Genomic DNA, 15,861 nt, shown 5'->3' with positions numbered 1-15,861 from the left:
CCCTGGAAAGGCTGATTTATGGAGCAACTGGTCTGGGAAAGTTAATGAGCAGGCGCTTAGACTGTATTTTATGGGAACTGTCAAAATGAGGCCTGCCGTTTGAACAGGACTTTCGGATCAGCGTGAAAACCCACACAGGACTATAATAATGTTTGCTTCAACTCACTTGTGGAGGTAACTCAGAGGTTATTTATTAAGAAGAAAAATGATAAGAAAATTGGAAGATGGGATTTGTAAAGGATAACAACAAAGAGATGGAAGATGGGACTTGTGAACATCAAAGCAGCAGAAATATGAGATGATTGGACCCTTTCTGAACTTGAAGCATGGGTACCCCCAACAAAAAATTAAAATTCGGCTAAATATTTGGAGTTTATTATGTATTGGTATAATTTGGAATTAATGTGATATGATTGGTTTGCTAATTGGAAATTTAATTTTTAAAAATTATATTTTTTAAAAAAATGCCTCAAGCTTTATGAATTCACCACCTACAATCCCCACCTTCAAGGTATACGAGTAATAGTCATAGCCCAATAGCTTCTTGAACTAACTCCAATGGGGAGGGGCACAACTTTGGGTCATTCCAAATCATCCCAACTTTTTTTACCTCATGTCATCCAGTTCTCTTAATATTTTGTACATGTGTGTTCCTATGTGTGTACATGTTTTGAATGATCAAAACTAAGTTAAGGTTTTTGTGTTGACCAGCAAGGCCAAAACTGTCATTTGGGGGGGGGGGGGGTTTCAAACCCTCATAACTCACAAACGGGATGAGATAAAAAATTAAAATTTTAGATGTAGACTTAGTTTTGACCATTCAACAACTGTACAAAATAAAATTAATAATAATAATAATAATAATAAAAAATTTTATTTATATCCCGCCCTCCCCAGCCGAAGCCGGGCTCAGGGCGGCTAACAACAATAAAACAGTACAAAAGTACAGCACAAACAACACTCTAAAATCATTCATTATAAAATTAATTCAAATCAAGCCACTGGCAACCATTGGGCCAGAGCTCCGTGAAGATTGCCGAGGGAGGGAGTCAGGCTGTGCCCTGGCCAAAGGCCTGGTGGAACAGCTCTGTCTTGCAGGCCCTGCAGAAAGATGTCAAGTCCCGCAGGGCCCTAGTCTCTTGTGACTGTGATGGCCTGGGATTCCGATTCGGAGGATGAAACAGAGGAATCCCGGCCTGCACAGGAGTCCCCGCCTCCAGGGCCGGCTGAACTGGGGCCAGGCCTAGATGCTGAAGAGCCTGCACCTGTGGCAGTGCATCAGGAGCTGGCCCCAGGTGAAGCCCTTCTGGCCCCAGAGAGGCTTGACGACTCAGTGGCCACAGGTGAGCCTCCTCCAGGGCCCAGTAACCCTTCGGCCTCTCCTGATCTGCAGAGGTTTAGAGCAGAGAGGCGAAGGGAACTGGTTGCCCCCAGGAGGAGTGCTCGCCTTAAGGCCAGAGGAGGCGGGGCTCCTGGGGGCCGGGACCGCCCCTGGCCTTAGAAGAGGATAAAAGCCCAGTCAGCCCGGCCCCAGGTTGCGGGAGCAACGTCGTTGTTGGCTTCGGACCTTCCTGCGTTCTTGATCCCTGCTCGGCCTCCTGTTCCTGACTATCCGGTACTCCTGTTCCCTGCTCGGCCTCCTGTTCCCGACCATCCGGTGTTCCTGTTCCCTGCACAGCCTCCTGTTCCAGCGTTCCTGTTCACCGCCCGGCACTCTGCCTCGGACCTTGCCCCTCTTCGTGTGGACTTTGCTACACCCAAGGTACCTTACCCCCGGGACCAGCACAGTTTGCTCCCGCCACCTCCCGCACTCCCCCTTCGTCGGGGTGCGTTCGGGAAGAGCCAGAGGCCATGGCTGAACAGGCGGCTGCACTGGTGGCTTTGGCCCAGGAGAACCAGGCCTTGTCTCACACCGTGCAGCAGCTCAGTGACGCGGTTGAGGCACTTCAGCAACGCTTGGAAGCCCTACCGGCTTCTGGGGCCGACGCCCCGGCTCCGGGCAAGTACCCAGTGGCTTTGCCTGAGAAATTTGATGGAGCCCCGGCCAGCTTTCCCATGTTCCTGGCCCAGGCCAAACTGTATATTCAGGGGCGAGCCCGGAACTTTCCTGACGACCGTACCAAGGTGCACTTTTTGATTAGCTTGTTAAAGGACCAGGCGGCCAAGTGGGCGTTGCCGCTACTCAGGCAAGACTCCCCCTTGCTGGCAGACTATACGGGGTTTTGCAATCGTTTGGAGGCCGCGTTCGGCAACCCCCAGAAAGAGAGTCAAGCCAACCGGGCGATTCGGCATTTGAAACAGGGCAAGTCCACGGTGGCCACATATACCACGGAGTTCCGGCTGTTGGCACAGGACTTGACCTGGAATGACTCGGCACTGCGGGACCAGTATCTCGAAGGGCTTTCGGACGAGGTACTGGACCAGTTGGCCACAATGGAACGCCCCACCACGCTGGACACTCTCATTCAACGGAGTCTACAAATAGGCGACCGGTTGGAGGATCGTCGTCAGGCCCGGGGTCGCCGACACTTCCAGTTCACGGCACCAGCTTTTTCCGGCAGCCCCACGGTCACAACTGATTTAACGGAGGAGCCTATGCAGCTCGGGGCAGTGCGGCCACGCCTTTCCCCCGCAGAGAAGGCGCGGCGTCGGGATGGAAATCTCTGTCTTTACTGTGGCGGAAGTGGACACTTCGCTCGGTCCTGCCCTGAGAAACGCCAGCCGCAGGGAAACCGCCAACCCCAGTAGCTGATGGCCCTAGCTACCGGGGGTCCCAAACCGTACAGAATGGGCCCGCACCAATGGACTTGCAACATCTTATGGTTTCGGTACGTTTATACCCTCCAGGTGGGCCCTGGATCCTCACCCATGCTTTGGTAGATTCAGGGGCAACCCGCTCCTATATGGACGCTGCTTTTGCCGCCCATCATCAGGTGCCACTTCGGAACAAGCCAGTACCGGTCCAGGTGGAAGCGATTGACGGTCGACTTCTGCGTTCAGGTGCCGTTACTCAGGAGACCCAGCCTCTGGTCCTGTGTCTCCAGCAGCACCGGGAGTTGCGAACTTTGGACATTGCCTCTATGCCCCGCTTCCCCCTGGTGCTCGGGATGGACTGGCTGGAGGCCCACAACGTTCAGATTGACTGGGTCAAACGGACCGTGCACTTCCCAGACCCATGTTCCCATGCTCAATCCGGAACGCTGGCGGCCGCGCCCTCAGAGGAGGCAGCACCCACGCTCCCAGCCGTGTACCAGGACTACCAGGACGTGTTCGAGGAACGGGGGGCAGACCAGCTGCCGCCGCATCGGCCTTTTGACTGCGGCATAGACCTCCAACCCGGAGCGCCTTTACCAGTGAGTCGCTTATATTCCCTAACAGAGCCAGAGCGCGAGGCTTTGCAGGACTTCTTGCGCAAGAACCTGGAGCGTGGGTTCATTAGGCCTTCCACCTCGCCCACCGCGGCGCCGGTGCTTTTTGTTAAGAAGAAATGTGGGGAACTCCGCCCTTGCCATGATTACCGAGCCCTGAACAAAATTACCGTCCCAGACCGGTACCCCTTGCCCCTTATCTCGGAGCTGCTGGAGCGGGTGCAAGGGGCACAGGTGTTCACCAAGCTGGACCTCCGGGGGGCCTACAACTTGATTCGGATCCGAGCCGGGGATGAGTGGAAGACAGCGTTTGGGACCCGGTACGGGCAGTTCGAATATTTGGTTATGCCTTTCGGTTTGTGCAACGCGCCTGCTGTGTTTCAACGCTACATCAACCACGTGTTTCAGGACCTGTTAGACAAGTACGTGGTGGTGTATTTGGATGACATACTGATTTACTCCCGTGACCCGGCTCGCCATGAGGGACATGTCCGGACCGTGCTGCAGCGCTTGCGTGAGCACCGTTTGTACGCAAAGCTCAGCAAGTGCGAGTTCCATCAGCGGACTGTGGACTTCCTTGGTCACCGGCTCTCTCCAGATGGGGTGCAAATGGACCCGGGGAAGGTGACAGCGGTTCAAGAATGGGCGGCACCCCGGAACCGCAAGGACCTACAGCGTTTCCTGGGGTTCGCCAATTACTACCGGACTTTCATCGCTGATTATGCTCATCGCACCACCCCGTTGACCCGGCTACTGCGCCCAAAGACGCCGTTTTCCTGGGACAAGGAGGCAGAGGAGGCGTTTCAGGGGTTGAAGGCCTGTTTCCAGAGGGCACCAATCTTACAACATCCTGACCCCTCTCGACCCTTTGTGGTGGAGACCGACGCTTCCAGTACGGCTCTCGGTGCCGTCTTGTCTCAACAGATTGGTCCTGAAGCGCCACTCTTACCCTGTGCCTTCTATTCCCGCCAGCTCCTACCAGCGGAGCGTAACTATACTGTGTGGGAGCGGGAACTACTGGCCATCAAGGTAGCCTTTGAGGTCTGGCGCCACCATCTTGAGGGGGCACGACATCCGGTGGAGGTGAGAACCGACCACCGGAACCTGGAGTACCTCCAGACCACCCGCAAGCTGAACCAAAGACAGATCCGGTGGGCGTTGTTCTTTTCCCGGTTCCAGTTCCGGATCCGCTACATCCCTAGCTCTCAGAATCAGAAGGCGGATGCCCTGTCCCGGAAACCTGACGACAACGCAGACACGGTACAGCAAGCAGAACCCACCACGATCCTACCTCCGGCTGCATTCCTGGCCACCCAGGAGGCGCAGCCACTGCAGGTTCGGGTGCGGGAACAGCAGCGGGTCGACGCTTGGGCCCAGGAACGACTCCGGGAGCTGGCTGAAGGGTCCAGCCCACAGTATCCGGGGCTGGTCCTGCATCAGGGCCTTCTGCTGCACCACGGTCGTTTGTACATCCCGCCAGGGCCACTACGGCTGGAGGTTCTCCGGATGGCCCATGATGCCCCAGCAGCGGGGCACTTTGGACGGTATCGGACCACCCATCTGGTCAGTCGAGAGTTTTGGTGGCCCCGCCTGAAGGCTGACGTGGCTCGCTACGTTGCTGGTTGTGATGTCTGCCGGCGCGCCAAGGGACCTACCGGGCGACCCCCCGGCCTACTTCAGCCATTGCCAGTTCCACCGCACCCTTGGCACACGGTTTCGTTGGACTTTGTAGTGGACTTACCCTCGTCTCGTGGCTGTACCTGCCTTCTGGTTTTCTCCGACCATTTCACCAAGATGGTGCACTGCGCTCCCTGTCCATCTGTACCCACAGCCAAGGAAACTGCTCAGCTGTACCTTCAGCATGTCTTCCGCCTGCATGGCCTACCTGAGCGCGTGGTGTCCGACCGGGGCGTTCAGTTCACATCCCGGTTCTGGCAAGCACTACACCAGACCCTCGGAACGGAGGTCTGCCTCTCGTCAGCCTACCACCCACAGACCGATGGCCAGACGGAACGGGCGAACGCGGTGCTGGAGCAGTACCTCCGGTGTTACTGCAGCTACCAGCAGGATGACTGGGTCGACCACCTGGCATTGGCGGAGTTCGCCTACAATAACGCGGTGAATGCGTCCACCCAGCAGACCCCGTTCCAGGCCAGTTATGGTTATCATCCACGGCTGTTTCCAGAGGTGCTGCCGGCATCCGCAGTCCCGGCGGTGACGGAGTGGCTTCAAGAGCTCCAGTCCCAGCAACAGCTTTTGGTGGAGCAACTGCACCAGGCCAAGGAAGCGTACAAGGCCCAGGCCGACCGCCACCGCCAGGTGGGGCCGGAACTTCGCGTCGGTGACCTGGTTTGGCTCTCCACTCGCCACCTCCACCCCTCTCGACCTTCGCGGAAGTTGGACGCCCGCTTCACCGGCCCGTTCCCTATCGTAGACCAAGTCTCTCCTGTGGCATTTCGTCTCCGGTTACCCGCAACCCTGAAGGTTCACCCGGTCTTCCACAGGTCCCTTTTGAGTCCGGTGGCCCCACCCGACGAGTTCCACCCGAACCGTCCCCGACCGCAGCCAGTGTTGGTTCGGGGAGAGCCTGAGTACGAGGTGGAACGCATCCTGGACTCCCGATACCGCAGGGGGAAGCTGCAGTATCTCATTGACTGGAAGGGGTACGGACCGGAGGACCGTTCCTGGGAACCAGCGGCCAACGTCCACGCACCTGCCTGCCTCCGAGAGTTCCATGCGACGTACCCCGGCAAGCCGGGTCCGGACCCTCGGTTGAGGGGGGGGCCTGGGAGGGGGGATGGTGTGATGGCCTGGGATTCCGATTCGGAGGATGAAACAGAGGAATCCCGGCCTGCACAGGAGTCCCCGCCTCCAGGGCCGGCTGAACTGGGGCCAGGCCTAGATGCTGAAGAGCCTGCACCTGTGGCAGTGCATCAGGAGCTGGCCCCAGGTGAAGCCCTTCTGGCCCCAGAGAGGCTTGACGACTCAGTGGCCACAGGTGAGCCTCCTCCAGGGCCCAGTAACCCTTCGGCCTCTCCTGATCTGCAGAGGTTTAGAGCAGAGAGGCGAAGGGAACTGGTTGCCCCCAGGAGGAGTGCTCGCCTTAAGGCCAGAGGAGGCGGGGCTCCTGGGGGCCGGGACCGCCCCTGGCCTTAGAAGAGGATAAAAGCCCAGTCAGCCCGGCCCCAGGTTGCGGGAGCAACGTCGTTGTTGGCTTCGGACCTTCCTGCGTTCTTGATCCCTGCTCGGCCTCCTGTTCCTGACTATCCGGTACTCCTGTTCCCTGCTCGGCCTCCTGTTCCCGACCATCCGGTGTTCCTGTTCCCTGCACAGCCTCCTGTTCCAGCGTTCCTGTTCACCGCCCGGCACTCTGCCTCGGACCTTGCCCCTCTTCGTGTGGACTTTGCTACACCCAAGGTACCTTACCCCCGGGACCAGCACAGTGACAGAGTGTTCCACCAGATCGGAGCCACAGCCGAAAAAGCCCTGGCTCTAGTTGAGGCCAGCCTAACTTCTCTGTGGCCTGGGACCTTCAAGATGTTTTTATTCGAAGACCGTAAGTTTCTCTGTGGGGCATACCAGGAGAGGTGGTCCCGTAGGTACGAGGGTCCTAGGCCGTATAGGGCTTTAAAGGTTAAAACCAGCACCTTAAACCTGATCCTGTACTCCACCGGGAGCCAGTGCAGCTGGTATAGCACCGGGTGAATGTGTTCTCGCAGCGAAGACCCCGTAAGGAGTCTCGCTGCAGCATTCTGCACCCGCTGGAGTTTCTGGGTCAGTCTCAAGGGCAGCCCCACGTAGAGCGAGTTACAATAATCCAGTCTGGAGGTGACCGTCGCGTGGATCACAGTGGCTAGGTCAGGGCGAGAAAGGTAAGGAGCCAAGTGCTTAGCTTGGCGGAGATGGAAAAATGCCACCTTTGTTATAGCTGCAATCTGCACCTACATGGAAAGGGAGGTGTCAAAGATTACACCCAAACTCTTAACGGACGGTGCTGGCACTAATTGCGCCCCCGCAAGAGATGGGATTTGCCCCCCCAATCCCATATCGTCCCGTCCCAGCCACAGGACCTCTGTCTTCGAAGGATTTAGCTTCAACCGGCTCCCACGTAACCATCCAGCCACAGCTTCCAAATATCTGGTCAGTGTGTCTGGGGCTGAGTCAGGATGGCCATCCATCAACAGATAGAGAGTTGGGTGTCATCGGCATACTGATGGCAACCCAACCCAAAACTCCGGACAAGCTGGGCGAGGGGGCGCATAAAGATGTTGAAAAGCATCGGGGAGAGTATCGCACCCTGAGGTACTCCACACACCAAGGAGTGGTGCGATGACAATTCCCCCCCCCCCCAAGCGCCACCCTTTGTCCCCGACCAGAGAGAAACGAGCACAGCCATTGAAGGACTGTGCCCCGGATCCCCACGTCGGCACGCGGTGGTCCAGGAGTTCGTGATCGACCATGTCGAAAGCTGCTGACAGATCTAGAAGAATCAGCAGCCCCGACCCGCCTCGATCCAGCTGTCTACGAAGATCATCCGTTAGGGCAACCAGAGCCGTCTCGGTCCCATGACCAGCGCGGAAGCCGGACTGGAATGGATCCAGGGCCGATGTTTCATCCAGAAACCCACCAAGCTGTTCAGCAACCGCTCTCTCAATCACCTTACCCAGGAACGGAAGATTCGAAACCAGGCGGTAATTGGATAGATCTAAAGGATCTAATGATGTTTTCTTTAAGAGCAGGCGCACCACTACCTCCTTCAGTTCCCCTGGGAAAGTCCCCGTGCCAAGGGACAAATTGATGATATCCCCCAGGAGGGCCTGCACCTCGTCTGGACACGCTCTAATCAGCCAAGATGGGAACGGGTCGAGAGGACAGGTGGTGGGTTTTCCAGCTCGGAGGAGTCTGTCCACATCGGCTGGGGATATCCGGTCGAAGTGGTCCAATCCTGGACCCGAGGACAGTCGAGGGGCCTCCAGTTCCTTTATTGTATCCAAATTGGCAGGGAGGTCATGGCGGAGCAACAAGACCTCCGCAAAAAAGCTCGCAAATGCCTCACAGCTGTGTGTCAAATTGTTATTTAAATTTGGCTGTCCCTCAAGGGACGTTAAAGACCTGATTGTACTGAATAATTGTGCCGGGCGAGAGCTAGCAGATGCAATGGAGGCCGAGAAGACTTCTTAGCAGCCTTCACCGCCATCTCGTAGGTTTTCATAAAAGTCCTATAAGATGTTCTTGAGGCTCCGTCACGGGCACCCCGCCATACTCGCTCTAGCCGTCTGAGGTGCCGCTTCATTTTCTGGAGCTCCTCGGTAAACCAGGGAGCCCGGTTTCTGCGGGGTCGCAGAGGGCACTTAGGTGCGATCTCATAGATGGCTGCCAGGAGCTGGATATTCCAGCCCTCAACAAGCTCAGTCAATGAGTCGCCAGGGGGAGAAAGGTCCCGCAAGGCTTGGCGGAATCTATCAGGGTCCATCAGCCTCTGCGGGCGAGCCCAAATCAGCTCGCCACCTAAGCAGGGTGGGGGTGGAAAGTCAATCCTGGCTTTCAGAGCGTAGTGATCAGACCATGGCACCTTCATCGAAGGAGACATGATCACATCTATACCTACGCCAAAGATCAAATCCAGCATGTGGCCTGCTTGATGTGTGGGGCCCGAAACAAACTGGGAGAGCCCTAGTGTCGCCATGGAAGACACCAGGTCCAGAGCCTGTGAGGAGGGAGTGGCATCAGCATGGATGTTGAAGTCCCCCAATACCAATAGGTTAGGGAACTCCAAGGCCCAGCTGGCCACCGCCTCCAATAGGCCTGACAGGGTGGCTGCTGGTGCGCTAGGTGGCCGGTACACCGGCCAGACAGCCAAGCTCTCCTCGGAGCCCCACACTAGGCCAACACATTCAATGCCAGGGATCGATGGCGATGGTAGAGCCCTGAAAGGACAATCTTCCCGGATTAATAATGCCACCCCTCCCCCCCCCGGCCCACAGTCCGCGACTGGTGGAGGACGGAGAAACCCAGGGGCGCCATCTCTCATAAGGTAACTGTTTCCCCTTTGCGCACCCAGGTCTCCGTCACACAAGCCAGGTCGACCCCCTGCGAGGTAAAGAAATCTCGCAGGGTGGCGGTTTTGTTGCCTATAGACCTGGCATTGCACAGCACCAGTGACGGAGGTGAGTAATCCTTGCTCACCCTACCCTCGTCCCTCGGGATGAGGCGCAGATTGGAAGGGGTACGAGCATATCCATATCTCGATCGCCTTCGCCTATAACATCTGCCCCCACCACCATACCTCCCTCGCCCCTCCACGGTAGCAATCCCAAGCCTCATAGTAGCCTCCATTGATGGCAATTAATGTTATTCTTTCGCAGCCTAAAACAATAAAACCTTAAAACAATAAAAACAAAAACAGCCCAGAAAACAATAAAACAATACAAATAAAAACTGCAAAAATTACAAATTCATCAAAATCTAACAAATTCCCAAGCCCACCCAAACATCCATCCCACCCCCATATATAAAAAATCTAAAGGGAAAGGAAAATTTTAAAACATGTTAAAAAGAACTCTGCACCCCTCCAGGTCCTCCTGGGCAGTAGCAGCATCAGTGGCAACAACCGTCCTTGTGAGGCCCCACCCTGGGCCAGATAGTAAGTGGCAGAAGCAGTCCTTGTGAGGCTTCGGGCCCCGCCCTGGGCCAGATGGTAATTGGCAAGAGCAGGCACTCACACAGGGGAGTCCTCCTGGGCAGCAGAGCAGTCCTTGTGAGGCCTGTCAGGCCCCGCCCCAGGCCAGATGGTAAGTGGCAAGAGCAGGGTCCTCAGACACTCACACAGGGGAGTCCTCCTGGGCAGCAGAGCAGTCCTTTTGAGGCTTCAGGCCCCGCCCCAGGCCAGATAGTAAGTGGCAAGAGCAGGGCCCTCAGACACTCACAGAAAACTGGATGACATGAGCTAAAAAAAAATGGATCACTTGATATGGAATGACCCTTTATACGAACACCTGAAGTGCTATCTTAAGCTAACACAAATTATTATTTAAAAATCAAAACATGTTTCAATGAAACATTCTTGACACAAAGTGCTAAACATAAAAATAAATAGGTTTCAGAACATTATTCATTATTAATCATAGCAATGGCATGCAATCACCTCCATAAGCATCTGCAAGCTACACGAGAAACATCCAAATCAAGCTCTAAGTATTAGCTTATTTAAGTTTATACACTACCCCAATACTACTGCATTAGCAGATTATATACAATTCACAATTACATCATTTACAACTATATTAGTCAGTAGCAGGACCATACGTACTTATTTTCAAATGAAACAGTTATTGAATCTTCATGTACATCCTTCACAAAAGCCTGCAAAAGAGAATTTACAACGAATATTAATATTAACATGTTAATTACGAATATTAATGCTACAATATGGAAGCTCAGAACACTTGTTCTAAATGTAACTAACTGGCAAAATATAGTAGGTTATTGAATATGCTAAGAATTTATGCACACCATAAGCATGTGACATGCATGGAAGATAACAGTGAAAATGCAGAAGGCTACTAAAAGATAGACATGAAATCCATATTATGACTAATACGTTACAGCAAAAATGTTGATTTAAAGTTATCATTATTGTGGAATTACCATCCAGTCACCCCAGAACATCTTTACTACACTTCATTTTCTGGGCATTTGAATATCACCATACAGCATTTCTAGTTAGAACATAGTGAATAGGTGTCAGGCCTGAGGAATTCCCCCGCTCCTCTCCAGATGGTTTCAAGGAGCCAGGAGGAAACAAGATAGCTTTAATTATGATTTATTCAGTCTCTATGATAACAGACAATTCATGTTTTGCCACCATGACGTTGCTCACTCTGACTCCTCCTTCCCTCTATCCCAGCAACACCTGCTCCTACGGAGTCTTCCCTTTGACAAATTCCTCTGCACACACTGCTCTTGTATCCTTAAAGACCTTCGCATTTGAGGGGAAGGCAGATCACCTATGCTGTCTAACAGTGTCCACAGTCTGCCCCATTTCTGTTCCTGCTTCTGTTAAATCCTCATAACTAAGCTGTTCGCCAGCCTCTGCCTGATTATCTTGCTCATAGCTTGGCTGTAAATCAACACTCTCTCCCTCTTCCCTGTCAACAGCAGAAGGAGGAGGCAATCTCACCCACTCCTCAGCCTCTGCATTCCAGTCCCTGACAATAGGTAATTTGTGCAATAGCATTACTAGATTACACCCATAGAGGGCAAATGTAACTATTGAACTGTAATTTAGAAACTTTTCACAAGTCCTCCCACACAGAAAAAGCAACCCTCTGTAGTGGCCCTAAAACAGAAAACCTTTAAGAACTACTGAATGTTTCCATAGTAAAAACACTTGATGGACACACAATTACATGCCTAATATTAATTAAGTAATTGTGGAATAAATGAATAAAAATAAATTTTATTCTTAAGGAAGGAATAGTAAAAATGACCATGTCTGCCTTAAGACACCAAGGTTCTGTGAACAAAGAGGTTCACAAACAGCCCAAAGGAGGGGCCCCTTCACAGAACTGTTTATCTGCACACAAGAATGTTTTACAACCTGAGTTTAATTGCTGGAGACACTTAAAATGAGACACAGCAGGGACTTCCGGTGGAGCGCGATCTCGTCGCAAGCGGGGATTTTGCCGAGAGGGAAATCCCGGGCTATTTTGGAGGAGTTAGGGGTGCTACAGGGCGCAGTAGCCCCCCAAAATACCTCTGGTGGGAGTCCAGAAGGTCAGGTTCCCGGCGGTACCAGAAGCAGTTCGCCCGGCCGTCAGGTAACTTCATAGAAGTGAAGAGAACGGCGGAGCGGACCAGCGGGTCGAGGGACGCCATTATCTACCTCCAAATAGCGAAGCCCCGAGCTTGCAGAGGAAGCGCTTTGCTCTCAAAAACATCGAAACCCGGCACCAAAATATAAAATATAATTTTGGATTTAAGAAGGAAGTCCCGGGGAGTAAAAGAAGATCTCTCCCAAGTTCAGCCGGCTGCCGAAATCGGCGAAGACGCAGCACCATTGGCAGAGCGACATCAAAGGAAAGTGAGTCACCCCGGCGGTTACTGTTTCTTTTCCCCCATAAGATACTTTTAAAGTTATAAAGTGACTGGCTTGAAGTAACACCTCAAGCAATTTAAAAATAAGGGGGAAACAGAAGATAAATATTGTTTAAAAGGAGGCTTTCAGTTTAACTGAGGGGTTTTTTTTATTTAAGTAAGAGGTGCTTCCTTACTTTCACTTTTGAAAAGAACAATAGATTGCTGAACAGAAGAGAAGCCCTCGACGCCATTATTAAATACTGAGCGTTTTCTACAACTTAACTAAGAAAGTTAAAACTAAAATATTTCTGGATCTGGAAGTTGGGATTGTTAATTGTTTGTAAATTTTTTTGCAATGGACTTTCGTTTTTTTCCCCCTGGGAATGAGTTAAAACAGCCCTAAAATCTTGGACTCAAAATTTTTGAAACTTTGGAAACTACGCCACACTATTAAGTTACTCCCCCTAGCGGCAGATAAAGAAACTACAGTTTATTTTTCTGACTTCAGCCACAAGTTTGTTATTTTCTGGAAATCCCCCCCATTTGGAGGAGGGAGTTTGGACTGAGGATTGGCTCTCTACCCTGAAGCTCTTTGTGTTACTGGACCGATTTGATTTCTCTGCTTTTGTCTTCAATTGAAATTTTGGTATTCGGCGGAACTAATTGACTGAGAGTATTGGGTTTGGACCCCGGAATTCAAAATAAATATAATTTGATTAACCCCAAAAGTGGATTAGCCTGAATGGAGGCAAGAAGAGGACGATTTATTTAAAATGGATTAGCCTGATTGGAGGCAAGAAGAGGACGGACTATTGACGAACTATTGATGAACTAAAATTAATTTTATTGTTGTTTTGTTAAATATTGAAGTTGAAAATTAAGAAGGGTATAAAAGGGAGGCCGGTGGGAATATTTAAAAATAAGGAGAAGTGTGTGAAATTGTTGTAGTAAAATGTCTAATTTGGGAAAGAAAGGGATGGAGGGGACACCATCAGAGAGAAAGGGGTCCAAACAGGAAACAGAGTTTAAAGCGGAGATTTTGAAAATGTTTGCTGAAATTAAGCAGAGTGAGAAAAATTTGGAATCAAAATTGGAGCAAGTGGATAATAAAATTGGAAAAATGGATAAAAAAATTGATGAAACAGTAAATGAGTTGAAAGGACAATTGAAGGAGGTGGCCAAAAGAACACAATCGTTGGAAGAGGGAATGAAGAAGACAAGATCAGAGATGAAAGATGTTAGAAAGGAGGAAGAGAAAATGAAAATGGAGATGAGAGAGTTAAGCAAAGCACAGGAAGATATGAAGGATTAAATTGCTATGAATGAACTCAGGCAGAGAGAAGTGAATTTGAGACTCAGAGCGGTACCAGAGGCACAAGGAGAAAATATTAAAGATAAGCTGATTTCAGAATTAGCACAGTGGTTAGAGATACCAGTCGAAGAGATGGCAAAAACAGTGCAAAGCGCATTCAGAATGAGAGTAAAATCAACAAAAGCAAGGAGATTTACGGGAGACTGCCTGATCACATTTAAAGATAGAGAAATGAGGAACACAATTTTGCAGAAGAACAGAGAGAAAAGACTGAGCATAAATGGGAATTACATAATTATATTTAAAGATGTTCCGATTAGACTACTTAAACGAAGAGATCCTTATAAACCATTGGTTCAGATGCTGAAGAAAAACAAGATTGACTTTAGATGGGAGTTCCCGGAAGGGATAGCATTTGCATACAGAGGCAAAAGACATAGATTGACAAACCCGGAAGAGATGGGGAAATTTCTGAGAAAATATAAGGAGTTAAAATCTGAGAAAGAAGAAGACAAAGGAGCTGACGGAGGAGCATCAGGCGGATCAGAAGAAGAGGAAGAAGAAGAGAAGGGGAAGAAGACAGAGGAAGAAGAAGAGGAGGAAGAAGCTAAATTATAAAATTATTTAAAAATTATTAAAATTAAAATTTGGAAGATATGGCACTGAAAATTTGGAATTGGAACATTAAATGGAATGAATGACAAAAAAAAGAGAAACAGAATTGAACAATTTTTGAAGAAGAAATATTTAGATATAATTTGTTTGCAAGAAAACACATGTGGCAAGAAGACAGAAAAATATATTGATCAATAAAAGATTGGGAAACAAATTTATATCTTCAGATAAACAAAAGAAAAGAGGAGTGGTCATCTATATAAACAACAAAATCGAAGCCCAACAAATATTTAAAGATGAAGACGGAAGGATAATTGCGGTTCGAATCAAATGGCAAGGAGAAAATTTAATCATAGTCGGGATCTACGCACCTAATGGAAATAAGACTGAGTTCTACAAAATCTTGGAAGAAAAACTATTTGAATATATGGATCAGAAAATAATAATAATGGGAGACATGAATGGAGTGGTTTCATTGGAGATGGATAGACTTAGAGATGGAGCAAGCAAAGAAGGGAAATTACCGAAATCTTTTTTCTCGATGATAAATAATTTGAACCTGATAGATATTTGGAGACTCAGACACCCATTGGACAAACAGTTCACTTACTATTCGGAACCGAACCAGTCAATGTCTAGAATAGACCAAATTTGGATTTCAACAGAACTTACCCCAAGAACCCAACAAATAGAAATCCAACCGAAGGTGATTTCAGATCACAACCCAATAAAATTTGAACTGAAAGGATACGAGGAAAGAACCTTCAGATGGAGGATGAATGATTATCTATTAGATGACCAGGAAGTCGTAGAAAAAGCACAGAAGAACTGTACAACTGTAATAAAGGCACAAAAATAAACGTAGTTTGGGATGCGAGTAAAGCAGTAATGAGAGGATTTTTCATTCAACAGAATTCAATCAAGAATAAAAATAGGGAAAAGGGGGAAAAAGAAATTTTGAAACAAATAATGGACAACGAACAAAAACTAATCAAGCATCCGAACTGAAAGGCAAAAGAAAATATCAAAATATTACAAAGCCAATTTGCAATGATAATAAATAAAGAGGTAGAGTGGAACATCAAAAGACTGAGACAAAATAACTTTGAACATGCGAACAAATCTGGCAAATGGTTGGCTTGGCAAATTAAAAAAAGGAAAGAACAAAGCACAATAAATAAAATTATGGTTGAAGGAGAAGAGATAGTCAACCCGAAAGAGATTAGAAAAGGGTTCCAGGATTATTATAGAGGATTATATAAGAAGAAAGAAATAAACAATCTGAGAAAAATAGAGAGATAGTTAAAAGATAAAAAGGTGCAAAAGATCCCGACTGAGAAAAAACAGTGGTTAAATACCCCAATAGAAACTGAGGAAGTAAAGGAAGCTATTAAAGAACTGAAAAGGGGGAAAGCTCCAGGGCCAGATGGATTCAACCCCGGGTTTCTTTAAAAAATGAAATCCATTGTACTAACGCCGTTGAAGGAA

General features: G+C 49.8%; 1 protein-coding gene across 4 annotated transcripts in view; it reads right to left on the bottom strand.

Moving 5' to 3' along the window:
• LOC310668835 (fragile X messenger ribonucleoprotein 1-like) overlaps positions 1-15,861 on the bottom strand; it is a 170,730-nt gene that overhangs the window by 109,904 nt on the left and 44,965 nt on the right. For all 4 annotated transcript variants that reach the window (XM_083422167.1, XM_083422168.1, XM_083422166.1 and 1 more), the window contains exon 2: positions 10,678-10,730. In XM_083422167.1, the coding sequence (XP_083278293.1) occupies positions 10,678-10,730 (53 nt within the window). The remainder of the gene's footprint in view (positions 1-10,677; positions 10,731-15,861) is intronic.

Source organism: Podarcis tiliguerta, assembly GCF_965153285.1.
Source record: "Podarcis tiliguerta genome assembly, chromosome: W".
Taxonomy (NCBI): Eukaryota; Metazoa; Chordata; class Lepidosauria; order Squamata; family Lacertidae; genus Podarcis; species Podarcis tiliguerta.
This window is presented reverse-complemented; position numbering and strand designations above follow the sequence as displayed.